Raw genomic sequence first — 24,706 nt, forward strand, 5'->3', positions numbered from 1 at the left:
GGCCTGGTCTGTCCTGTAGCCTCTGTCCGGCGCTGTCCCCAAGGGCTTGTTCTCCCCCAGGCTGGCATCTTCTGCCCTTGCTGCCCCACGTGTGTCGCAGCTGCCTGGGCACGATGTGGTGTCCAGGGAGGGACAGGGACTCCTGGTTGGCTCAGCTCAGCTCTGGAGCTGTGCTTCCGTGGGGGCCCTGGCCAGCGTGCCCGGTAGGTAGAAGCGGAGGGCCTGACTTTATTCACCTGTGTCCTGCCTGCCTTGAGTGGGACGGTGTCTCCTGGGACTGGCCACCGGGAGCCTCGGGTAGCAGGCCAGACCCAGTTCAAAAACAGTGTGGACCCAATGCCACTCTCCTGCAGATCAGTAATTGCCCTTGCTGTTTTCTCACCACTGCATTTTGGGCAGGGTGTCTGTGGCTTGGGTAGCTTGCAGGGCCTGGTTCTTTCTCCCTTCCTGGGCTTGTGCTCTTTTTTTATTGGGCAGTGGCATAACTGTGCCCTAGGCCCTGTGCTCATGCTGGCCCAGAAAGTGCTTCTACGTAGGGGTATTGCCAGCAATCCTGGAGTTGTCCCATTAGGGGAGGAGGCCTGAAAGCTGAGGCTTGGCTGGGTTTAAAGCCCTTCCCTGCATGTGGGGGGCAAGGCTGCTGTAGAGGGAAGTGGGTAGGGGGGATGGCTGTGAGGGGCCACCGTGAGAACATCAGAGCTCTTAGATGGTTGCAGAACAAGGAGGACTTGGCTGGAGTGTTGGATGTTTTGTTTTAGAGTGGGAGATCGTTGGGTGGGACGTGGGAAGGGATGGACAGGGATGCAGCATAGGAGTTAAGCGAGGGGCTCAGATCACTCCACTGTGCTGGGAAGAGGGACCCACAGCAAGGCCTTCTCAGGGGAGGAGGGCGCATAAGGCACGGCCAGCTGGGGTGGGGCGAACTGCAGCCAGTGAGCAGCACCTTGAATGGAGCCGCCTGTCCAGTGAGGGGCCTCGAGATGCCTTGGGGCAGAGGTCCTCATTTCAGCCCCTTATGCCGTGGGATGATGACACATTTAAGAAGCCTGGGAGATGGCCAGGAGCTGCTGGGATTTCCAGGCCTGTTTATCTGGCCCTCCCATCCAGCACTTTGCCTCTCGCAGTCTGGTCATGGCCTGGCTTTCCCTTAGGACAGCGTCTGTTCCTGGTGTGGCCTGGGAAGAGCACACCGGTGTCAGGTCCTGTTCTGCTGTGCTATGCATCTCTCCCCTTCCATTGGTCTGAACCCACGAAGGCAGAGAACACTTGAGTGCCAGTGGGCCGGTGGGAGTTGTTGGGTGGGGCGTGCACGGGTGGGGAAAAGCAGGAGCCCCTGGGTGCCGGGCCTGGAGATCTAGATGGCACCCTTGCAAGAAAGCTAGAGCCACCTCAGGAGAATGGAAGCAGAACTTTATTCTTCTCGGCTAGGGAAGAGAACTAGCGGGTGGTTGTGCATAGTACCCCATCCCTCACCCCTCCCAGAACCAAAGAAGATAGGCAGAGCCACCAAAGGGCTACCTCTGCTCGCCTCTCTCCTTTACCCAAGTGGAGGCAGGTGAGTGCAACGCAGGGCTGGGGTGGCTGCAGTGATGGGGCGGCCAGGGCCGGCCGGGGCTCCGGGGCTGAGGAGACCAGGGGGCTGCTCAGGTTGGGGGATGGGTGTGGGGCACGTCTCATCCTGGGAGCTGCCAGCTGGCAGAGGCAGAACTCAGGGGACCAGGACACGGTAGGGGCTGCCTGGGATGTGCTCATCGCCCCACTTGACCACCAGCGTGTACTCTCCCTTGTCCTTGAGCAGGTAAGACACACTGTAGAGCCGGCTGCCCACGTGCTTCACCAGGATCTCCTCGCAGGGTGTCCGGGGGCCATGCACCCCTACCAGCAGCATGTTGTTGCCTGGTGGGCAAGAGGCCTCAGTTCTAAGCCCCAAGACTCCTCCCTTCAGCGGAGAATACGCTGACCCCTCTTTCTGTCTTCGTTTCCTCCCCATGCTGCCCCCATCTGTTGCGGGGTGACAGCCCTTCCTAAAGAGTTGCCAGCACCCCTGCTCCCCAGGCCAGTGTAGGAAAGTCCGGCTCCTCCCAAGCCACTTTCCTGAAGGGTAAAGATGGCAGGGAGCCCAGAGGGGAAGTGGCTTTAGAAGTGACCAGCATGCCCGCAAGGGCACTCCGGCCCCACCTAACCCCCTTCTTCCCATGTTCCCAGGCACTGGTCATCCCGTCTTCTCTCCGGCCTCGTCTTTTGGAGGGGCGGGGGCGGGGCCCAGGGCACCCACCTGCTTTGCTGCAGTCCACCGTGAAGCTGCTCTTTTGGCCCACGTAGGCCTTGCTCAGCCCCAGGCCCTTGGCCAGCACCTTGCTGGCATCAGTGGAACCTGCCAGGGCCCCATGCTGGGGGGCACTGGCAGTCTTGGTCAGGGAGTCCACAAACACAGACGATGTTTCATGCAGGCTGTGGTTGCTGACGAGACGGGGACCTGCAGGGCAGAGCTGGTTAGGGCGCTAAGAGATGGCCGGAGGGCAAGCATTGGGCTGGGCACCAGCAGTCTGGTGCAGGTCTCACCTGTGACTTTGGCCTTGAAGGGGCTGCCCCCAATGTGGTAGGGGCCACCATACTTGATGGAGATGAGGTAGCTGCCAGGTGCCATGGGAGTATAAGTGACACGGTAGCCCTCAGGGCACTCCTGGCAATCCATCTTCACCTTGGAGGGCCCATCGATGGTTACTGACAGGGCACCCGCTCCAGCGTTGCTCGTGTTCACGGTAAACTCAGCTGGGCTCCCTGGGGGCGTGGGAGGTCAGGAAGAGCTGGCCTGGACTGTTGCCCCAGCCCGTGACTCCCACCCCCCACCCCCCGGCATAGCTTTGTCACCTCTGCACGCCTCCTGTTGTCACTGAGAACTTGGGGGAAGGGCCCCAGCAGCCGTGTCCACACACTGGAAGCTGCATCCGCTGACCTACCTGTGACCCCACCTTCTAGGCCAGCTCCATAGGCGGACACCAGGCCTGGGTCCCCTCCATGCCCAGGCTCCCCAACTCGGATCTTGAAGGGGCTCCCAGGAATGTGGGTGCCATTGAACTTGACGTCAATCAGGTAGACACCATTCTCCCGCGGGATGAAGCGTACAGCATACTTATCTGAGGAACAGAGGGGCACGCCGTGGGCCTGAGGTCCCTCCAAAACCGGGCAAGTGGCATCTGTGAGGAGGTTCCCCTGCCCACCGGTCCAGCAGGTCACTTCTTCCAGGGACCACACTGGGCACCCACAGCCCGCACCCCAGACCTCCTGAAGCCTGAGATGCCCAAGCAGCTCACTGTTGGTGCTCATTTGGACGGAAATCTACGAGCAAAACACTTGCCTTGCCTCTCTGCCTCCCTAAACAGGTTACCACGAAGGCCTTAGCCTCCGCATGTGAACAGGGGCACCGAGGCAACAGGAACTTGAGGTCACGTGGCTGTGGAGGGGCAGGACCAGCTGTGAGACTAGTGGAATCGGCTGAACCGGCTCTTCTCACCTCCAGGCTGCCTCAGACCTATCTGGCAAGTGCCAGGCCCTGGCTAAGGAGTGGGCCAGCCCCGTAGCTAGACTTCGGGTGTCTCCTTCAGGAGACTGCATCGCACTGCCTGCAGCAGGCTTTCTCCTTCCTAGCAGCTGTGGCTTCTGAGCCAGAACCTCCCCGCCCCCCGGCCAAGGGCTTGGGTCACGAATGGGGGAAGGGTCGCCTGGCTGAGGGAGCCCCAGCGTTTGGGCCCTGCTTATGGAATCTGTACCTTCCTTTTGTACTCTGTCTGCTTCCAGCCAGCTGGGCAGGCCCGCTGCTCCCAGCAGGGCCAGGGAAGATGGGTGGGTGGCCCGGGCAGGGACAGGGCCTCACCTTGGTCGATCTCTGTGACATAGCACTCCTCCAGGGCTCCCGAGGGGCTGTGCACCTTAGCATCGATCGCCCCCTTGGCCCCATTCAGGCTGACTGCAAAAGAGGCTGGCTGGTTGACCTTTAGCCCTGACTCCTGGAAGCACAGCAGATGTGGTTAGACAGGGTGGCTGGGGCACGGGAGAGCAGGGCCCGAGCAGCAGGAAGGCCCCTGGGGTTACACTTACCCATCTGGCGTCCAATTTGGTTTAAAGAGGGAGAGCCACTGATTCTTGGGGACCGGTAAGCTACATGCACACGCCCCCGCCCCCAGATCCACACTCTGTGATCATACACACAGGCAGCAGGAACGCATGGCAGCCCTGCGCTGTGGGCAGCACTCAGCCCTGGCAGGCTATCCCTCTTTAAACCTCAGCCCTGTTCAAAGCCTTTAGACCTGAGACACGAGAAAAACTCCACACAGCGGCAGGGGTGCTTCTGCCAACCCCAAGCATGGGCTGCACCCGGCCAGAGCAGAGGCCCGGCAGCCAGAGCAGAGGCCCGGCGCCCCGAGCTGGGCTGGGCGGGTCCCTCGACACGGGGTCAAGGCCTGCTCTGTGCAGCGGTTCTGGTCTGGCCGGGCCCAGGAGCCCCAGGCAGGCGGTTTCTCTCAGTGCCTCACCTGAAGACTAGAAACAGTAAGGCGGCGGGCATCGCCAGACGGAGAAGCCACAGGTACTACGAAGGGGCTGTCGGGGATGTGTTCCTCGTTGAACTTGACCGAGACCTCGTAGTCACCTGGGCAGGGAGAGAGCACAGAGGGCATGCTGGAAGGCTCCTGTTTATCGGTGTTTACAGCTCCCACTTCCCACAAACAGCCTGGGTGGCCCTGGGACCTCAGGGTGGAGGGTGGGAGTAAGGTGGAGCTGTCCACACCCAGGGGCCGCTTCCCCCGACCCCAGCCAAGCTCTCGGTACCTGGCTCCTGGACCACATAAGCCACACCGCAGGAGCCGTCCTTGCGGTCCTCGAAGGAGATCTCAGCCTTGCTGGGGCCCTCAACAGCAATGGCCAGGCCCCCAGCACCAGCTTCCCTGGTCCAGATGCTAAATTCAGCTGTGGGAAAACAGGGTGTCCTCAGAGAGGGCCGCTATTCCAGCTTCAGTCCCCTCCAAGCATGGCTGACGGCAACATGGCTGCTAGCTACTTCCTCAAACCCACCCCAGCCCAGAAGAGCAAAAGCCTCGCAAGCAGCAGGCGTACCTGGCACTCCGGCTTCAGCCCTCTCCAGGCCAGGGCCTCCAGCACGGACTTTGTGGGCTCCCCCTTCCCCCAGGGGCCCCACAGTGAACTGGAAGGGGCTCCCAGGCACGTGCTGGCCCTTGTACTTGACGCTGACTGTGTGCATGCCCATCTCGGCAGGCACAAAGCGGATGCAGTAGGTGTGGTTCTCCCCTTCCACAATCTCGGCCTCGTGGCTCTTGCCTGATGGGCTGGTTACCTGGGCTGTCATGTCCTGGATGCTAATTTCTGCAGGTAGGGGGACAGCCTGGTGAGCAAGAGTCCTGCGCCCCACCCCTCTGCTTTGGGCCACCTGGGGCTGGCGCCCAGGACTCCCCACGGCCCCTCCCTGACTCCCTACAGCTCCTACCAGGGATCTTCAGGCTGAGGTCGCAATGACTGCCAACATTGGCCACCGAAGGGGCCCGTCGCCGGCGTGTGATGCTCTCTTTCACCCGGCCCTCTCCTGTTACCTTCACAGAGAAGGGGCTGCCTGCAGGAAGAGAGCACAGCCCGCACATCGTACAGGTTACGTTTCTGCCGGCACAGGGGTGGGGGCAGCTCGATCATGGTGACCACACTCACCAGGCACATGCTGGTCAGCGAACTTGATGTTGATGATGTAGTTGCCAGGCTCTGTGGGGCAGTAGGTGACCCTGCATGTGCCATCCTCTAGGTCCTCTGTGTTGATGTCCACCTTGCTAGGGCCCTCAATGGACAAGCTAAGCCCGCCATAGCCTGTGGAAGGGACGCCGCTGAGCCAGGAGGGCCAAGCACAGGGCTCTTGCCCCAGCTCGTAGGCCACCACCACCTACCTGCATCACGGGTGTCAATGATAAACTCTGCAGGCTCAAACGTGTGGCCTTCATGGAGGCCCTGGCCTGAGACCCGCACGCGGCTGGCATCCCCAATCTCCGACTGGCTGATCACCACTGGGATGGGGCTGCTCGCCACGTGCTGGCCATTCTTCTTCACATGCACCAGGTGCTCCCCTGTCTCCTTGGGCACGAACGAGATCCCTGGGCACAGGGCGGGGCTGTCAGCTGGGGAAAGGCATGCCCTCCCCTCACAGCCTCCTTCCTTTCCAGAAGGCCCTGCCCCTCAACCTCTTACCCACGTGGCCATTGCGCAGTCGCTTCAGCAGACAGGGCTCCTCCCGGCCCGAGGGTGGCACGACCGTGGCCGTCAGCAGGCTGAGGTCCGTCTCGGAGATATTGATGGGGATGTCAGCAGCAGAGCCCACCTTCAGGTGGGACATGCGCATTGAGTCGTCACCTGCCAGGGGACAGTCACTTCATGTCCAGGTGCGGAGGGAGACTGTGCCCACCCTGCCACCTGCCCGCTTTTGTCAGTGCTCCCAGTGCCACCCACCTGTGACCCTGGCGGTGAAGGGGCTGCCCGGGATGTGCTGCTCGTTGTACTTGACCAGGATGCTGTAATCCCCGGGCAGCACGGGCAGGTAGGACACGCTGCAGGTCCCATCTTGGTTGTCAGTGCAGCTGATTTCTGCTTTGGATGGGCCCTCGATGGCCAGGGACAAGCCCCCTAGAGAGAGTCATGGGTGAGGATGGGAACAGTGCGCTGGCGGGGAAAGAGCCCCAGCAGGCAAGCAGAGGCCAGGGCGGCAGGGTGGGGAGCCGCATTCAGGGAGCATCTCCCTTGTGCCCAGCTTTCTACTGGATGAGGGCGGGCGTCCCTCAGCACGCAGGCAGGCTAAGAGTAGAGCTGCCGCTCACCCTCTCCTGCATCCTTGGTATTCACGGTGAAGACAGCAGGCTTGTTCACCACTCCATGGGTGAGGCCAGGCCCATAGGCTGTGACGTGGCCGCAGTTGACGTAATCCACATAGAACTGCAGGGGGCTTCCTAAAGCAGGAAAAGGGGCCATGTGGAATGGGGCCTGGTGTCACCTCCCCAGGCTCCCCGCCCCCCGAACTCAGGCTGCTGCAAGGCGCACCTGGGATGTGCATGTGATCGTAGCGGATGTCCATCTCGTGCAGGCCAGCCTCACTGGGGGCATAGCGGACGGTCACGGTGCCGTCCTTATTGTCAGTGATGGCTGGCTGTGCCACCTTGCCCGAGGGCATCCTCACCTCCCCTGCGGAGCAGTGGGGCCAGGGTCAGGGCACCTGCTGGCAAACCCTCGCCTCTCTGGCTCCCAAGCTCCTTCCTGCTCCCACTCACCCGTGATTTCGCCTTTCTTGATGGTGAAGGGGATGACAAGGTCGAAGGGCCTTAAGCTGGTCACATCCAACCCATTGACACCCATTAGGGGTCTCTCTGGGGCCTGCAGTGGAGACAGAGGGCCCAAGTGAGGGGCTGTAGGAGGGGAGGGAGTCCCAGGGGCCCGTCCTCACGCATAGCAGGATGGGGCCTCACAGGACACCCCGCTGGCCAGCCCCCAAGTGTCCCCTCGGGCCAGGAGAGCCAGGACGAGGCAGCTGAGGCCGTACCCAGGTCTGCTGGCCACCCTGGGCATACGTGTAAGACGGGGCCAGTTGCTGAGGCCGAAGCGGGGGCTGTGCTGTGGGCTGATCCCCGGCTAGAGCCTGCAGAGCAACACAGAAGAGTTGCAGATTCTGGCGTCACACAGGGCAGGGACAGGGCAGGCTCCACCCAGACCCCTCAACCCTGGCCCCTCCTGACCGTCACTTGGAAAGGGCTGTTGGGCACGTGCTCGCCACCAAAGCGCACGCAGATGACGTATTTGCCCGGCTGGGGGGCTGTGTAGAAGATGTCAAAGGTGCCATCCTCGTTCTCCACCACATCCACGTCCACCTCGGAGCCGTCGGGCGTGCACACGGTGCAGGTCACCTTCCCTTTGCCTGCTGCCTTGGTGTCAACAGTGATCACCGTCTCCTCCCCAATCTGGATGGTGGGGCCAATGCCAGCACCTGGTGGGGCAGGGCAGGTCCCCAAAGGGGGGGCCGGCGTGTGAGCTCAGCACTTGAGCTGCTCCCATCTGCCTGCCGCCCGCCCAGGCTTCTTATTGCCACCACCAAGCGCAGCCAGGCCTCCCCCACCCCCCGCCCCAAGCTGGATCGGTGAGTGGTTTCTCAGAAGGCAGGAAAGGTTCCCCTGAGCTGCCTCAAGCCAGGGAGTCCTGTCTTGGGGATAGCCCTACATGGGAAAGGCCCGATGGGGGCACACAGGTGTCTGGGAGAAAGGAAGGGGCCGGGAGGCCCATGAGGCCGCCGCTACCGTCCGGACACGAGTGTTTGCCGCCACTTCCCCTGCCAACTTGGCCTCAGCCAGTGCTGTGGACCAACACCACCACCCTGGCTGGGTGCACAGCAGCCTTCGTCCCTGCAGCCTGGCCCTGGACCCCAGTGCCGTGTGCAGATGCGGTGAGGCAGAGTCCTGCTGCAGCGTGGGGTGGGGGGGGTTGTGACAGTTGCCTCCCACCCCCCAGGCCTGAAGGCGAAACTGGAGTTTCCTGACAACTGAGAACACTCGCTCAACCGGAGGCTGGTGGGGAGGGGCGGCCGGGTGCAGCCCGGCGCAGGCAGGGAGCCGGGAGCGGGGAAGCAGGGAGGCCGCGGGGGGTTAGCGCCCAAGCAGCACGCACAGCAGGCGGGGGGCAGCACCAGGGAAAGAGGGACGGGAGGCCCAAGCCACAGCCACCGCCACTAGGTTGCAAGGGCAGAGCAGCTGAGCAGCCTCTAGGGCCCCAGAGTGCCCGAGGGGAGGGGGGGGCAGTGACGTTATGGTTTGAGCTCAGCCGTGAAGGCCTGGGGGGCCGTGGGCTGCGAGGCCTGGCAGTGAGAGTGCTTGATGTGACCCACCGAGCCCAGTCAAGGGCTGTTTAAGGGGCTTAAACCCCTGGCCGAGGGCTCCTGCGGCACTGGGCTCCGTGCTGGCCTTCCATGGCTCACTTAAGCTCTAGACCTGGCCACCTGCTGCCCGCCCTGCCCTGGGAGGCTTCGCCTCACAGCCACACCCGTCCTGCCCAGCTCGTGATCTGGACCACCGCCCAGTCGGCGGCTGCTTTGGCCCGCCCGGTGCCTAGTGCATCAGCGGGTCTCGGCTGCTCCGTCCTCAGACTACGCCCCCCAAGTTGGCTCCCCACTCAAGCCGCATCGCCACCAACCTGGTCCAAGCCACCACTATGACTGATCCAGAGGTGACTTCGGCTCCCCTACTGGGCTCTTTGCCTCCATTCTGCACACAGTGGCCAGGTAAACTGAGACCACTCCTTTGGCCAAGTCTTGGCCGTGCCCCTGTCCCCATGGCCCTGTTCCCCTGCCCTAGGCACACATGCCTGTCCTCTCAGATCCTGGAGCCTATTCTACCAAGCCATTGGGCCCTCGTCCCGAGACTCTAGCCACCCTCCAAATCTTGTCCTGGCCACCTCACCCAAGCTCCAGGCCTGCAGCCTCCAGAGGCTCCCAGGTCAACTGTCACCTCTTACTGGCGTCCCTGGTGTCCCTGGCTGGGGCTAGAGCTCCCCTCCCATGCCCAAGCAGGAGAACCTCCATGCCTAAATAACGTCACTGCTGGGGGAGGGGGGTGGGGGGCAGGGGGAGGGAGGGAGGCAGGGAGGGCGGGCAGGCCGCCGAGTGCACTTTGGGGCTCTGAGGCTGGGCTGGGCCCTGCCCTGCTACCCGCCCAAGCAGTCGGACGCTGCTGCTCTTGCACTACCCGCCCCACCCGCTCATGCAGTCCGAACCTCCCCCGGCCTGGGGCCCAGACGCCCCTGGGAGATGGGGATGGAGGTCTGTGGATCTGGCCAGGGCCGGGGGACTCCCACTGCTGAGGGGAGACCCCCTGTCCCCTCAGCCCGTGCAGGAGCCCTTGCCACGGAAGGAGGAAGTGAGAAGGCAGGGCCTGCTGCCCGCCCCCGGGGCTTCCCCAGGGTGCCAAGATCCCCAGACCCCAGAGCCCCCAGTGGGGTGCTTCTCAGGATGCACCTCACCCCAAAGCTCTCAGCTGCAACCCGACGTCTCAGATGGGGAAACGGAGGCCCAGAGAGAGGGAGGGCCGGAGCACTCATGCTCTGCTCTGGAGGCCTCCCTGGGCACTATCCCTCCAGCTTCCCCCCCTGTCCCTGCCAAGAGCTGCAGCTGGAACTGTCCTGGGAATCGGCACGGAAGAGGAAAAGGAAGCTGCCCTCTGGGCAGGAGGGGCATTGGGAGTGGCCCCAGCAAGCAGCTTACCTAGCCCGTGACCTCCGATTGACACTGAGGTGAGAGGGCAGAGAGCAAGGAGAAAGGTCAGGTGAGTCACTCAAGGGAGCGGCCCCCACTCCCACACGCCGCCCCAAGCAGCGAGCCCTTGCACACAGGCGCACCCCAGCCCCGTGCGGAGCGCCGCGGCCGCCGGCAGCCTGGCTCACCTGTGACCGTGCACTTGCTGGCGTCTCCGGTGGGCACGGCCCGGACGCGGTACGGGGAGAAGGGGATCTCGTCACCACCGTACTTGATCAGGATGGTGTAGCGGCCCGTCACGTCTGGCACATAGGCCACCGTGTACGTGCCATCGTGGTTGTCTTGGATATGCGTCTTCTTGGGCTTGCCCTCAGGGTCCTATGCGGCAGAGCACAGCGGAGGCCCAGGGTTACCTCAGACCCTCAGGAGGAGCAAACACCAGGGACCACGGCTGCAGGGACGGCCTCTGAGTCACTCAACCGCCCGGCGTCGTCAGTCCTTTCCTTGGCCATGGCCAGGATCCAGAAGGGAGGTCCCCAATGCCCCCCCCCCCCCCCCCCCCCCCGCCCCCGTGACAGGCAGGGGGCCAGGGAGCTTATTGATGCCCATCCTGCTTTATCGCCATGACCACCTTGGCTCCCGGCCTCTGCCCCAGCGCCTGCTCCCGCACTAGCGGGAGCTCCCCCTGGAAGATCAAGGTCCCGTCCTCCTACATGACCGACGAGAACGTTACAGGTGGGCCGGTTGAGGCACCAAGGTCAGCAGTGAACAAGCGTGTGCACGGGGAGGCCTGTGCCTGTCACCACCATCCTAGAGGCAGGGGACCTGGCCTCGCTGGCACGGCTCCTAAGGGAGACCACAGCCCCGGACTGGTCCACTCACCCTAGTCGCACACCCTATGCCGCACGCCGCGTTGGCCTAGGCCCCTCTCGGCCCCCGCCTTCTCGGTGCCTGGAGCCGCAATCCGGCAGAGCCGGGCAGCCACCCCGGCAGCCAGCTCACCGTGATCTGCACAGCCAGCAGGCCCTCTCCCGCGTCCTTCGCGTCAATGGTGAACTCCACGGGCAGGCTGGCGGGCACACCAGTAGTATTGAGCCCGGGGCCACTGGCCTTCACCTTGCTGGCATCATGCGTAGGCAGCACCTTGACCTTGAAGGGACTGTTGGGCCGGGGTGAAACAAGAATGGTCAGGAGGGCTTTTGGTGCTCAGCCCTGGTAACCTTCCCACAGGCAGGAGGCCCTGCCTCTTACCTGCGGGGCACCTCTTCCTCCCCGTACAGCACTGAGATGCTATAGGGCCCCTCCCGGCTGGGCACGTAGTTTACGGTCTGGGTGCCATCAGCGTTGTCCACGACGTCCACAGGCTCCACCAGGCCTGGTCCCAGGCCCAGAGAGAGACTCAGCCAGTTTCCCAGGTCCCCCAGCCCCACCATACTGGACCACCCAGCTCAGCCCCCACCCCAGGCCTAGACCTTGCTTTGCCCTCGCCTGCCCATCCCTAGGAATGGTCCTGAGCCCCTGTGACACCAGACACTAATCTGGGTGCCATCTTGGAGCCTTGCCCACCCTCCCTCCTGCCACATCTGCCCAGTGGCCAAGTCCTGTCTGTTCTACCTCCTGGTGGTCCTCTGTCCCTGGGCACTGGCTTCACTGTCACCCGAGGCTCCTCCGTGAACTACCTGAATACCTGTCCCAACCTCTGAGCGCTGCGCCTCCGGTCTCCTGCCCTAGCCTCCCAAGAGGACTGTGCTCTCCTGACCGCCCACTCCCAGGCACATGAACACTCACCTTTGGGCCCCTGCACTTTGACCTGCAGTGGGGCCACGCCAGCCTTGCTCGTGTCTACCTGGAAGGACTGAGGGAGGTTGGCCCGGACCATGCCAGGGCTCAGGCCAGGCCCAGAGCACTTGACTTTGGATGCATCTGTCACATCATGCACGGGGACCTTGAAAGGACTGCCTGTGGAGGGAACACGGACGGCAGCTGTGTGCGAGAGCCGAGGGCTGGCAAATGGCCCCAGACCAGCCCTAGCTGCCTCGCCTCCTCACCTGGGACTTGGTGGCCACCGTAGGTGACGTTAAGGCTGTAGGTGCCAGCCTCGTAGGGGGTATACTCGACCGAACAGCTGCCGTCCTTGTTGTCCATGCAGGACATCTTGGCCTCGGAGGGGCCCTCGACAGCCAGGCCCAGGCCCCCAGTGCCAGCTCCCCTGGTCCAAATGGATAGCCCGTTATTTCCTGCGGTCTCAAGGCCCATCGCAGCCCCTGCGTCTCAGGCACTTGCTCACCTGGTCTCCACGGTGAACTTGTTGGGCTTGTTGGTGGTGCCGCTTTGGATACCTGGCCCATGGACACGCACTCGGGAAGGGTCACAGCCCTCGGTCACAGGCACCTGGAACGGGCTGCTGGGCACAGGGCTGCCATCATAGGTCACGTCCACGGAGTGGAGTCCTGGAGGAGGGCAGGCTGGCTCAGGAGGAGCCCAGGCCGCCCTGTGTCTCAAGGCCCGGCCCTTGGGAGCCCCAGCGCCTACCCTCCTCGTACGGCGTGTACTCCACTTTGTAGGTGCCGTCACCACAGTCCTGCACGTAGGTCTCGGTCAGGTTGCCCGAGGGGTTGGCCACACGAGCCTTGACGTGGGGCCCTCCGGTCTGAGTCAGAGCGCGGGCATCCACACTGAACTCAGTGGTAGCCTCTCGGAAGACACCTGCAGGGGCGGGCATGGGGAGGAGGCATGGGGCTCCAGGGGCCCGCGGAAGGCGGAAGCACTGGCTTCCCTCTGCCCCCAGGGGCCGCGGTGGGGCCTCACCTTGGCCCTCGATCCCAGGCCCATAGCACTGGACGCCCGACGTGTCTACCGCAGGCTCCACCTGCAGCTTGCTGGGGAAGTTGGGCACAGGCTGGCCACCGTACTTGATGGTGACAGTGTAGGCGCCAGGGCAAAGCGGGATGTAGGTGATGGTGTGCGTGCCATCACCGTGGTCCTGGATGTGCACCTCGGCCGGCAGCCCCGCCTCAGAGCAGATTTCGATGGTCAGCTCCGCGCTGCCTGCGCTTGAGCAGTCTACGTGGAACTGGCCCGCCTCCCCGGCCGTGGCCCGCTCCAAGCCAGGGCCTGAGCACTTGACTTTGGATGCGTCGAAGCAGGGAACCACGTGGGCCTTGAACGGGGAGCCGGGGATGTGGGTGTCAGCGAAGAGGATGTTGATGTTGTAGTCCCCGGGTTCGGTGGGCACATAGGACACAGAACAAGTGCCATCCCCGTTGTCCAGGCACTCGAGCTGGGCCTCGCAGGGGCCCTCCACTGTCAGGCCCAGGCCGCCCATGCCGGCACCCTTGGTGTCGATGGTGAAGCGCGCAGGGGAGCCCGCGCTGCCCCCCTGCAGCCCTGGCCCAAATGCCTTCACCTGAGGGAAGAGGGACAGGTCAGGAGCCAAACCCGTGTCACCTCCCTGAGCCCTGACCCCCAGCCTGACCTCCCGTCCACCTGCTCCCCCACCAGCTAGGGGTCCGGGCAGGGCCACTGGTCATGAGGACAAAAATGAGGACGGGGGAGGGTGAGACTGGAGAAGATGGGCGGGCCCCCATACCCCAATTACCTTGCTAGGCTTGGTGGGGGGCAGGGCCTCCACAGGAAAGGGGCTGCCAGGCACAGGCACCCCGTCGTAAGTCACCTCGACCTCATAGGGCCCCTCCTCCCGGGGCACAAAGCGCACCACGCTGTTGTCAGCCCCCAGGCCTGGCTCCACCTTGCAGGGCACTACTGTGCCCGAGGGGCCCGTGATCTTGGATGCCACTTTGCCTTGGCCACCAGCACCCTTCGATTTGACTGTGAACTCCTGATCTTTGCCGACATCCACCTCTGTTGAGATGACAGAACCAGGGAGAGAACTATGGCATCCAGCCGAGGCGGCCCCTGGGGCATCCTCAGTGACTGGGACAGGGCTCTGGTTACTTACTCTCTCCCAGGCCAGACACCTTGATCTTGCTGAGGTCTAGGCTTGGAGACACCCCCACCGAGAAGGGGCTCTTGGGGATGGGATCCCCTCCGTAAGTGACATTGATGCCCACTGGACCCTGGAAAGGGCACAGAAAGGCAGAGTCAGGAGTCAGGACCTTGGTCCCCCCGGCCTGTGTCTTCCCCACTTGGGCACGGGGAGAGGGTGAGAGAAACACTGGCTTCGCTCTCCCGCTCCCAGACTTCCAAGCTGGCTCTCTCCCAGCGGGGAATCGAGAGTGCGTGGGAAGCCCTCTGGAGCAGCCCACCTAGCCCACCACTCGAGGAAGCCCACACGCTCGGTAGGTTAGTTGAGGAGTGCAGCCGTTGGGAGATCCGGGTAACTACCTGCTGCACGGGAGTGTACTTGACCGTGTAGGTGTTGTCGTGGTGGTCAATGATGTCCACATCGCGCACTGCGTCCCCCTTGGCCAGCCCTGAGAACTGGACGTCCAGCTTGCCTTTGCCAGCAGCTTTGGCATTGACCGTGAAGTGGGTGGGTTTGCCAAGCTCAACACCTGAGGAAACACGGTGGCCATGTAAGGGCACCTTGCCCCAGGCCTCCTTGTGGCCCCGACTGCCCCACAGGGTGCTGCTCATCCTCACCAGTGCGACTGAGGCCAGGGCCCTCAGCCTTCACCTTGCTGGCATCATGGGAGGGCTCCACCTTGACCCGGATGGGGCTGGTGGGCGTGGCCTGCAGGGGGTAGGAGGAGTAGGGCTCAGGGGACAGCAGTGCCCCAACACGCAGCACCATTAGGGGCCGGGAGCACAGCACCCACCTGGTCAGCAAAGAGGACCATGATGGTGTAGCTGCCAGCCCCGCGCGGTGTGTACTTCACTGTGAAGGTGTCGTTGTCGTTACGGATGATGTCAAAGTCGATGTCGGCCTCAGTGGGGCCCACCACGCCAGGGGCACACTTGATGCCGATGCTGACGTCCCCTGCAGCGGGGGGGTGGGAGCAGAGGCTGGGATCGCATCCGGACACCTCGCCCGCTCGCCCACCCGCCTGGGGCAGGCCCTTGCCCTTACCCTGGCCGGCCTCGGCGCAATCCACAGTGAAGTAGGTTGGCTCATGAGCCTTGAGCCCTGTCTTGGCTACTCCTGGGCCATACACCTTGACCTTGTTCGGGTGGCTACCGGCTCCCACGTTTACCTGCAGGGCGCAGGGGCAAGTGCAAGGGCATGAGCGGCGTGGAGGGGGCCCAGGGCTTTTTCACGCACGGCCAACAGGCACACTAAATGGTACAGCCACCTCAGGAAGTAGTTTCGTGGTTCTTCAAACGATTAAACACCAAGTGGCCACCTGGCACAGCAAGCCTACCCCGAGGTACCGACGCGCCGGGGAAGAGGAGATCGCTCATCCCCACAAGCGCTCGTCCTCGAACGTTCACGGTGGTGTTATTCACAGCGGCCAAACGGCGAAAAACCCACGGGGCCCATCCACGCCACAGGCTATTCCTCGGGCGTGAAGAGGCGGGAAGCGCGGACTCGTGCTATGGTACGGGGGAGCCATGATGAAACGTGCTGCTGAGTGACAGCAACCCGATACGAAGGCCACGTACTGCGTGCATACGCATCCACGGCAGCCGTCCGGAGTGGGCTTGCTCGGGCCTGGGGGAGGGGGCGTGCGGGGTAGAGGCTTTCTTTTCCGGATGATGAAGACAGCCTAACCTTTGGCTGTGATCCTTGCCGCACAGCCCTGAATGTACTCAAAACCATCGAGTTGTACACCTGGGACGGGGGATCTGTACGGGCTGGGAGGTCTACCTAACGGAGCTGGATCGGGCACCCGAGGGAGATGGGCTACGGGGCTGCTCACCCGGAAGGGGCTGTTGGGAATGCTGACGCCGCCCCAGGACACCATGGCCGTGTGCTTCACCGGCTTCCTGGGCACGTACGAGCAGCTGTAAGTGCCATTGCCGTTGTCCTTGACTGCCGCCTCCACGGGGCATCCCTCGTTGTCCTGCGAAGTGGGCAGGGACGAGCAGCCCGCTGATGAGGGCCCGGGCCTGGGCACCCGCGCACCAACCCCACCACGGGTGGGCACCCCACCTGGACTTGGACCCGGAGACTGGCCTTCCCACCATGCTTGGCGTCCACCGTGAACTCTGCCGGCTTATTGACAGCCACGCCCGTCTTCTCCAGTCCAGGCCCACGTGCCTTCACCTGATGAGAGATGCCCCCCCCCCCCGATCTCAGGGGACCAAGGGCAAGGCCCCCAAGGACCCAGAGTGGCAGGAACACGCAGTCGGGGCCACCAGCACAGCCAGGCCTCCCCAAGTCCCCAGGCAGAGGCAGAAGGGGGCCGGCAGCACGCGCCCTTTACCCTGTCTGGGTGGAAGTCCTGTGGTGCCTCGCGGATGTCGGCCATGAAGGGGCTGAGGCGGATGTCCTCGCTGTTGCACAGCACGTGCACGGCGTACTCGCCGGCCTCCTGGGGCCAGTAGCGCACATCACAGGAGCCGTCGCCCTTGTCGTCGCACTCGATCCTGGCCTGCGATGGGCCCTCCACCGAGAAGCCTGACAACGGCCGCCAGTCGCATGAGCACCCTGGGGCCTCACTGCCGCCTGCCCCCGGACGCCCGCGCCACGGCCTGCAGCTCACCCAAGGTGCCGACGTCATCCCCGATGGCCTCCACCACAAAGTCGGCCGACTTGCCCACGACTCCGCCTTCCAGCCCGGGGCCCCAGGCCCGCACCTTCTGGTTGCCGCACTCCGTGCCCACCTTCACCTCAAAGGGACTGTGAAGAGAGCCGCACAGGGGAGCGCTGAGGGCCCAGCACAGGGGGAGAAGCGTGCCGCCTGGGCTCTGAGGGCTCTGCCCGGGGCCTCACCTGCGCCCGATGTTCTGGCCACCCCACGTGATGGTGACAGTGTACGTGCCGGGGACCAGGGGGTAGTACTCGAAGCCATAGACGCCATCCCCCAGGTCCTTCTGCTTCACACGCTCCTCGCCCTCTGCCCAAGACAAGGGAGGGCCTCAGGCCTGGCCAGCAGCGGTCCTGAGGCCACCACCACCCATCCCAGCCGCGGCCCAACTTACTGGGCCCCTTCACAGTGACCTTCAGCTCTCCGCTGCCGGCGCCCTTTGTGTACACCTTGAAGTCCGCAGTCTCCTTCACCCGCACACCCTTGGGCTGGAGGCCACGGCCAACGGCACGGCAGGCGCCCGGGTTACAGGCTGCGGGGAAAGGGCCAGCTAAGCCACTGGGAGCTGGCACTGGGTGACCCCTACCCGTCCCTCCCACAGGGCTGGGCCGCCAGAATCTGGCGGTCCCTCGGAACGTGGTCCCACAAGACGGGTGAAGGACATGCAGGAAAGAACGATGACCCCAGGACCTGTGGGCCAGGCCTCCTCCCAGCAATTCCACACCAGCCGCCAGCAGCCCCCCGCCCCCCGCCCAGCCCGCCCCCTCCCAGAGGAAGACAGATCCAAGTACCGTGGACCCCGTGGGCAGAGCAGAGAGCAGCAGGTTTCTAAACAGCTGGAGCGAGCTCTTCCGAAGGTGAAAGCGTGGAGAAGAGAGACGGAGAAGGGCGAGAGGAGGAGGAGGAAGGGCCCCAGCAGGGGAGGAAAGAGAGCCCAGACAGTGGAAGCATAGAGGCCCAGGGTGCCGGGGCTAGGGCTGGAGTGAGTCTCGCCCGGAGGGAGGCCCAGTCTACAGCGCCCCCACTTGGGGGCGGCTGGGACCGGCCTACCTTGGCCAACAGTGACAGTGTAGGGGCTTCGAGGGACGGGCACGCCGGCGAAGGTGACGTGCACCGTGTGGACGCCCTCCGCGGTGGGCTGGTAGCTGCAGCGGTACGTGCTGTCGCCCCGGGCCTCCAGCTGAGGCTCCACGGTGCCCTTCTGGCCCGCAGGGTCCTGGATCACAACTTCCACCTCGCCCGTGCCAGCCCCTGCCACAGCGTAACCGCAGCTTAGCTCCCGGCCCGCTGCCGGCCCCCCGCCGCTCTGCCCTCACACCTGCCAGCCTCAGCAGCGCCCTCCTCACCTGCTGTGAAGATCTCAAAGTAGGTGGACTTGTTGGCGATGTTGCCACTGGGCTCCAGGCCAGGGCCCTGGGCGGTCACTTTGCTCGCATCACCCTGGGACTTGTCCACATACACCTCGAAGGGACTCTTGGCGATATGCTGACCGGCAAAGAGCACGGTGACCTGTGCCCAGGAGGGGCAGACCGTGAGGGCAGGGGCAGGGCCTTCCAGCCACCGCTTCCCCCACCAGCCTCCCCTTGGGTTGAGGGCTGAGGGCTCACCTTGTGAGTCCCCGTCACTTCGGGGACGTACCAGACAGAGAAGGTACGGTTCTTGTCATTATTGGCAGTCACCTTTGCCTGTGGCGGGAAGGAGCACATGAGGCCCTGCTCTGAACGGAGGCACCGCCGTGCCGTGCCCTGCCCGCCTGCTTGACGGTGGCCCTACCTCTTCCTGGTGGCCGGCTGGGTCCTCCACGTACACCAGCACCTCTCCCTGGCCAGCACTTCTGGTCTCCACGGTGAATTCCGCGCGCTTCTTCACCATGTTGCCTGTGGGCTCGATGCCTGCCAGGCAGGGTCCAGGAGCTCTGAGCCGGCCCGTAGGGCTGCCTCCTCACCCCAGCGCACCTCCCCCTTCGGGCCCAGCGTCCTTCCCTGCCGTCACCCCGTCGGGAATGCTCTGAACCGGGCGAGCGGATGGCAGGTAAACCCTGGCCCAGCACACAGAGCCTGGCCTCGTGCCCCAGCTTCATTCTTGCTGTGGGACAGGCCTGGGTCTGTTTTCTGGCACTCTCGCTTGGGTTTGCCTGAGCCCTAGCTCCTGTGCGATACCCTGGCTGGGTTTTGTCTCTGTTGAGTCACGCGGCTGGGTCGTGCCTCCCTGACCACACTCCACCTTGCGGTGACGCCTCAGGGGGAACTTCTAGCCAAGTGGCCAGTTTTGACCAGCCCTGACCCATTCGTTTGACTCGGAGGGGGCATTTGATAACCTAGCCCCCATGTAACCGAAGAGTTCCCAAGACCTCCAAGTCCTGCAGGGATGAGGTCAGCACGCAGAGCATCCCCTGCCCGACTTCCTCACCTGGCCCATAGGCTCGGGCTTTCTTTGGGTTTAGTTTGGGCCGCAGGGGAGCTCCTGGCTTCAGCTTGGCCTTGGGGAACTGGGACAGGTAGGTCATGACGGAGTGCTCGTCCACATTGGGATCCACGATTTCCTCGGGTGTGATCACCTATCACAGATGGCAGACAGAAGCCATGTGACCTCCAAGCGTCAAGTCCCTGGCATGTGACACATCTCCCCACGGGGACCACAAGCCCCCAGATGGCCACAGGCAGGGGGTACCTGAGGGATGCCCAGCCAATCATCAGCCTGCTGCATGGCCTCCCTCGCGTTGTTCACGGGCTTGCTGGCATCCCAGGAGTCCCAGTCAGGGCATAGGCCTGCGGCACAAGGAAGGCTGTGAGTTGGAGGGAGGTGCCCCCAGGGCCCCCTGGCAGGCTGTCTCCTCCACCCCGCCCCCCCACTCCCTCACCCCTCCCCTGGGGCACAGCTGTCGACGAGGGCACCCAGGGCCCTGCCGCTCTGCCAGTCCCGGCTGAAGTTGGTGATGGGCAGCTGCGGCAGCTTATTCTGAATCCAGCCCAGGAGCCGCTGCTTAGGCGTCTGCTTCTTGGCTTCCTCATCCTCCTCCTCATCCCACATGGGCATGGAGATGGAGTAGTGCAGGATCAGTGTCCAGATGAGGCCCAAGATCAGCTTCAGGTTCCCATCCACGATGGCCTTGCTGTCTGTGAGGAAAGCGAGTGGCAGCGCTGAGCAGGCAGGGGCCCGAGTGCGCACGCGTGCAGCCTCAGGCCACTCCCAGGCAGCAGAGTGTGGCAGCAAGGGGTCCCTGGGGAGGAGGCCGAGGCTCCCTGAGGGGGTGGCATGCGGGTCCTGCCCTCTCTGCTCAGGGTCTCTGTGGGGGGTAAAGGAGATGAAAGAGACTTCTGGGGAGGGGGGAGACCCCCCACATTGACACATGGTGACGATACAGCTCAATGAGGAGTGTTGCTGGAAGCCCTTTGGACGGTGGGGCGGGGGGGCGGCAGAGGAAGGACAGACAACAGACCCAGGCTGCAGACAGGGCCCAGGGCGGCCTCTGGAGGGGCCCTTCCCCCAAAGGTGCTTTGCAGCTGCCCAGCTCCAGGGGGTCTCCAGGGAATTGGGCAGGAGGAGCAGTGTGGCCCCAGCAGGCCAAGATAGGAGACCCCTGACCTGACCCTGGAGGGGAGGGGGGATGGGGCCGGGGTGGAGGAAGAGGAAGGCTGGCCAGTGGGGCAGTTGGGAAAGAAAACTGTTGCCTCAGGGTGGGTGGGTGGGCCCAGGGCCCAGGGCTGCAGCAGGCAGGGGAAGTAGAGGCGTTGGGCAAGGACCCTTTGAGTGGAGGATGTGAGCCCCACCCCCACTTCCTCGGTTAGCCCCCACCCTCCACAGACCCAAACTGGGAACAGGCCTGGGGAGGGTGGGGGTGAGGACAAAGGAGCCAGTGGTTGAGCTGCGTGCCAGCCAGGGTGATGGGCAGGACACATTCCAGAGACCCCCTCAGCCAGCAAGGAGAAAGGCAGAACTGATGAGCCTGGGCGGGGCACCCAGGGCCCCAGCTTGGGAGCTGGGGTGGCAGAAGCCATGGGTGGGGTCCCTGAGTCCTGCTGCCTCAGCAGAGCTCGCCCGCCGCCTGCCCTCTTCACCACCTAACGGGGCACTGGGCCTCAGGCGGGTGGCTGCCAAGCTCACCACAGGGGAAGTGGTTAGGGCGGGCACCTAGCGCCCTGTCACCATGGCAACCCCTCCAGGCTCTGGGCCCCACCCAAGGCACTTCTGGGTCGCAGCTTCCTAAGGGTGGGGCCCTGAAAAGGGGAGGGCTTTCTAAGAGCCACTGGAGTCCTGCACCCCCCCACCCCCCCACCCCCCCCGTCAAAATCAAGAGAAAATACTTGTCTGATGAGTCAACTCGAGGGTGGGAAGAAGGGGATGGACACCACCAAAAGGGCCATCAATGGTAGGCAGCCTGAATCCAGCAGGCAGGACCTCGAGGACTGGCTGAGCCACTCAAAGCAGAGCAGCCTCCCCGCTCCCAGACTGCGGCTGGTCCCAAGCTCTGCACTACTGCCTTGCGCTGTCCCCAAATAGCAGGCGGGGCTGGTAGAGAAGGGGCCTCAGGCTAGAGGTGATTGGAAGGTTCAGAGAAGACCAAGGGCACAGGACCAGCCAGAGAGCTTCCTAGTAGGCCCCCTCCTCCAGAGTCCTACTGTGACTTGGGACACACAAGGCCAAGCTCATCAGCCTGAGTGGGTTGGGCTGGGCCCTCCCCCTGGTCCACAGGAGGCCAGCCTAAGCCCTCCTCATCCCCCTGACAAAAGAGGGAGGGAAGAGAACCAGGGCCCAGGGTTGGGAGACAGCCTGGTTGGATGGCCCCGCCCCATCCCACCCCCTTTCCCCAGCCCCCGGGCTAGCCTGCCCCCTCCCTCCCCTAATCACTGCTGCTTTCCAACATTTTTTTGCCTTATATGGCAAAGCTCTGGGAACTAGGCCTGCTCCAGCCAGCTCACTAGAGGAGGAGTAGAAGGGAGGAGGGTGGAGGAGACCCCCCCTAGACAGCTGGGGTGTGGCCTGCCTCCCCACATCCGGTTGCCCCCCCACCCAAGACTCAGAGATGACTCAGCTTGGCTAGACTGAGGCTGGGACTGAGGGGTGGGCCTCAGCCTCAACTGGCGTTCCAAAGAAAGAGGTGGGACCCTGGAGACCTGCCCTCTGAGTGGCTGGGGGCGCCTTAGTCCTGTGTCCCTCAGACTCGCAGGCTCAGCAAGGCTCATGGCTTTAGGGACAACTGGAAGAACTGTAAAGAAAAGAAAGCGCTCCTCCTCCCGCGGGAACACACTACCCCCGAGTCACCAGTTCCGGTGCAGGTCCCTGAATGGCCCACATCTTGAGAAGAGCCTGGGATGCTGCAGTAGGTCCAGTCAATGCCAACCTCACCAGCCCAGTGACACGGACACTGGGTTGGCGGTGAGCCCAGTGCACGCTGGAGTACCTCCCAACCAGCTTGTGCATTCTAGATGCAGAAAAGCAAGTCCTACATGGAAGCAAGAGTTTGGCCCAAGCTCAACAGTAACTTGGTGTTTAAGTGGACTACAAACCAGCTCCCTTCAGTGGCCACCTCATCTCAAGTACCCTTTTCCTAGCTATGGTCCTCTCTGGCCACAAGTTTCTCGAGGAGAGATCTAAACTGGGGGTTGGAGCCATCTCCAGTGGAAGGACCCATCTCCCAGGGCCCAAAACAGCCAAGAGCCCTAGACAATGGGACTCACAAGCTCCAACACCCCGTTTAGGAACTACAGGAGCGCCTGAAGGCCAGAGAGCCCTTCCCAAACTGCTGAAGGGAGTGGGGTGGGTGGAGAGCTCGGGACTTCCCCCTCCTCAAGGATGGGGCACTGGGCGCAGGGCCAGAGCCTGGCCAGTGCCCGCCTTCCGCAGGCCCTCTCCCACGGCGGGTGCAGTGGCGGGGGCGCGGCCTGCGGAGGATGTGAGCTCAGCCTGGGCGCGGGCCAGCCGGGGTGCGGCGGGCGGGGGCGCGTAGCGGTCTGCACGCCCGGCCAGCCTGCCAGCGCGCCTTTGTTCTCGAGGCCTGCGTGTTGGAGCCTGGCGGCCCTGGGGACAGCGCGGGGGCTGGGGGGACGTAGCTGGGAGGGGCTGGCCCAGGAGAGAGGGGAGGATGCGTGGAGCCCCCGCCCTCAACCTCGACCTCCCCGTGCCACGGGAGCGACCCACGCCCTCACCGATGGACACGAGCTTGATGCTCTCACGGTCCAGGAACTCGAGCGCCACGGACACGTTCTCGAGCTGCATCTGGCGGAAGGTGGGCCTCTGGTTGTGCTTGCGGTGCATCTTCTTCTGGCTGAGCACCTCCAGCAGCGCGATGAGCCGCAGCCCATCGCTCAGGTCCGTCTGCAGGTTGGCGATGCGCTTGCTCACGCACTTCAGGTGCTCGTTGCACCAGCGCGTGAACGTGTTCTGCTGGATCTTCTTCCACGGCGCGTCCTCTGCCAGGTCCTTCTCGGTGGCTGGCATCTCGGCGTCTCGCGCGTCGGCACCGCCGCCCGGAGCCGCGCCTGCCGCGCTCTGGCCCGCCCGGGAGTGGGAGCTACTCATTTTGAGGCGCGAGGAGCTGAGGGGCGGTGCTGCCGCCTAGGCGAGGGGACGGCCCTTTAATTAAAGTTGCAGGCACCTCCGCGCTCACAGGGCGAGGCAGGCAGCGGGGATTGTGCTGCGGAGAGAACGAGCCCTTTAAATGCGGGCGGGGGGGGGGCGGCCGCGCCGGCTCAGTGGGGGCGGAGCCACAGTGGGGCGGGGTTGTGGGTGGGGCTTCGGGCCGCACCCGCCCCGCCCCGCCCCGCCCGTCGGAATGCCCCCTTCAGCCCCTAGTCCTGGCAGTTCGGACCCAACCCCAAGGCTCCGGGGAGGGTCGTTGGGCCCTGAATGGGTCAAGGCGCACCCTAGCCCCGTGGCCTTGCACCAGCACTGCAGGAAATGCTGCAGCAAGGAAAGGCTGAGCAGCCTCTGGCGCTGGACCACTTGGCCTCCAGCAGGCACGCCATAGAAGGGACTTTCCTTCTCCAAGGCCGCTGCGGAGGAGTGGGGGGTGTTGTTCCTGGTCCCTGAGTCACGTGGGCTCCGGCTCGTCCCCGCAGCCCCAGTAGCCCCAGCAGCCCCCGCCGCCCTCTCCCTACCCCGGACTCCTGCGCCTGGGGCTCCCCGGCCGCACCCTGGCCGGCCGCCCCTGCCGCAGCGGGAAGGGATCCGACCCCAAGAGCGGGCCCTTGGAGAGCGCGGCTCCCAGGCCAGGCGCCGCCGCGAGCGAGCGCTTTGCGCGCGTGCCCCATGCCAGGGAAGCAGCCGCCTCAGACCCCCGGTGCCAGGCCCGCCTTCCCGCTCTACACGGCCCTGGCCTGCGCACCTGCGCCCGCCTGCGCCCGCCATCCCACCGGTCCCCACCGCCTCCCTCCCTCCCCACTCCACCCGGGAGGAAATGGGGCACTGGGCCAGGAGGCCGCCAGCACTCCAGGAGCAAGCAGTCTTGCAAGGGACTGGGCGTGCCAATGGGCACTGGCAGAGGGCCCAGTGAGGCGTGCAGACAGCGAGTGTGTGCCTGACCCACCATGCCATCCACCTGGGGTGCTGGGGGTTTCCTCTCCTGTTGCAGTGCCTCCCCCAATGGCCCCAGGAGGCAGCCTGGCAGGGGGCGTGGGAGAGAGGGAGTCTTCCAGACCCAGAGGGCCTGCTCAGGAGTTCCAGTAAGGCTTGGCAGGCTCTGAGTACTTGGGTCTGGGTGGGCTTCAAGGACCCGTGGCAGTGCAGAGGGGGCCCCGAAGGACAGGGGTCCAGGATACTGATGTGGGTGAACCATGGGAGG

General features: G+C 64.1%; 1 protein-coding gene across 2 annotated transcripts; it reads right to left on the reverse strand.

Moving 5' to 3' along the window:
- Positions 1-1,395: 1,395 nt before the first annotated feature.
- On the reverse strand, positions 1,396-23,560 carry FLNA (filamin A). 2 transcript variants are annotated; one of them, XM_044911792.1, is made up of 47 exons: positions 23,073-23,560; positions 19,794-20,042; positions 19,597-19,694; positions 19,336-19,483; positions 18,700-18,818; positions 18,534-18,611; positions 18,273-18,435; positions 17,977-18,177; positions 17,321-17,458; positions 17,112-17,235; positions 16,882-17,018; positions 16,603-16,796; positions 16,329-16,442; positions 16,096-16,239; positions 15,306-15,429; positions 15,055-15,215; positions 14,879-14,969; positions 14,621-14,790; positions 14,235-14,352; positions 13,875-14,137; positions 13,085-13,682; positions 12,809-12,982; positions 12,564-12,726; positions 12,325-12,485; positions 12,065-12,235; positions 11,528-11,651; positions 11,279-11,435; positions 10,465-10,654; positions 10,286-10,309; positions 7,776-8,023; positions 7,583-7,678; positions 7,314-7,416; positions 7,087-7,227; positions 6,867-6,995; positions 6,502-6,675; positions 6,244-6,405; positions 5,946-6,149; positions 5,716-5,868; positions 5,501-5,623; positions 5,113-5,379; positions 4,828-4,965; positions 4,533-4,648; positions 3,875-4,007; positions 2,961-3,137; positions 2,563-2,781; positions 2,276-2,476; positions 1,396-1,896 (listed from the first exon to the last, which is right to left on the reverse strand). In XM_044911792.1, the coding sequence occupies exons 1-47, from the start codon at positions 23,443-23,445 to the stop codon at positions 1,709-1,711; spliced, it is 7,941 nt and encodes a 2,646-aa protein (XP_044767727.1). In that variant the 5' UTR covers positions 23,446-23,560; the 3' UTR covers positions 1,396-1,708. The 2 variants fall into 2 exon arrangements, with proteins under 2 accessions (XP_044767727.1, XP_044767728.1); XM_044911793.1 differs by lacking the exon at positions 10,286-10,309.
- Positions 23,561-24,706: the final 1,146 nt, after the last annotated feature.

The sequence above is a fragment of the Neomonachus schauinslandi genome, chromosome X (genome assembly GCF_002201575.2).
Source record: "Neomonachus schauinslandi chromosome X, ASM220157v2, whole genome shotgun sequence".
Taxonomy (NCBI): domain Eukaryota; kingdom Metazoa; phylum Chordata; class Mammalia; order Carnivora; family Phocidae; genus Neomonachus; species Neomonachus schauinslandi.

What these genes read in the sequence shown, in the direction of transcription:
- FLNA (XM_044911792.1), bottom strand. Translation starts at nt 23,445, where the DNA reads ATGAGTAGCTCCCACTCCCGGGCGGGCCAGAGCGCGGCAGGCGCGGCT. An exon ending in GTACACGCCGTACGAGGAGG is followed by an intron (nt 12,727 to 12,808) that starts GTAGGCGCTGGG and finishes GCCCTCCTCCAG; the next exon opens with GACTCCACTCCGTGGACGTG. An exon ending in CCTAGAAGGTGGGGTCACAG is followed by an intron (nt 2,782 to 2,960) that starts GTAGGTCAGCGG and finishes CCACGCCCCCAG; the next exon opens with GGAGCCCAGCTGAGTTTACC.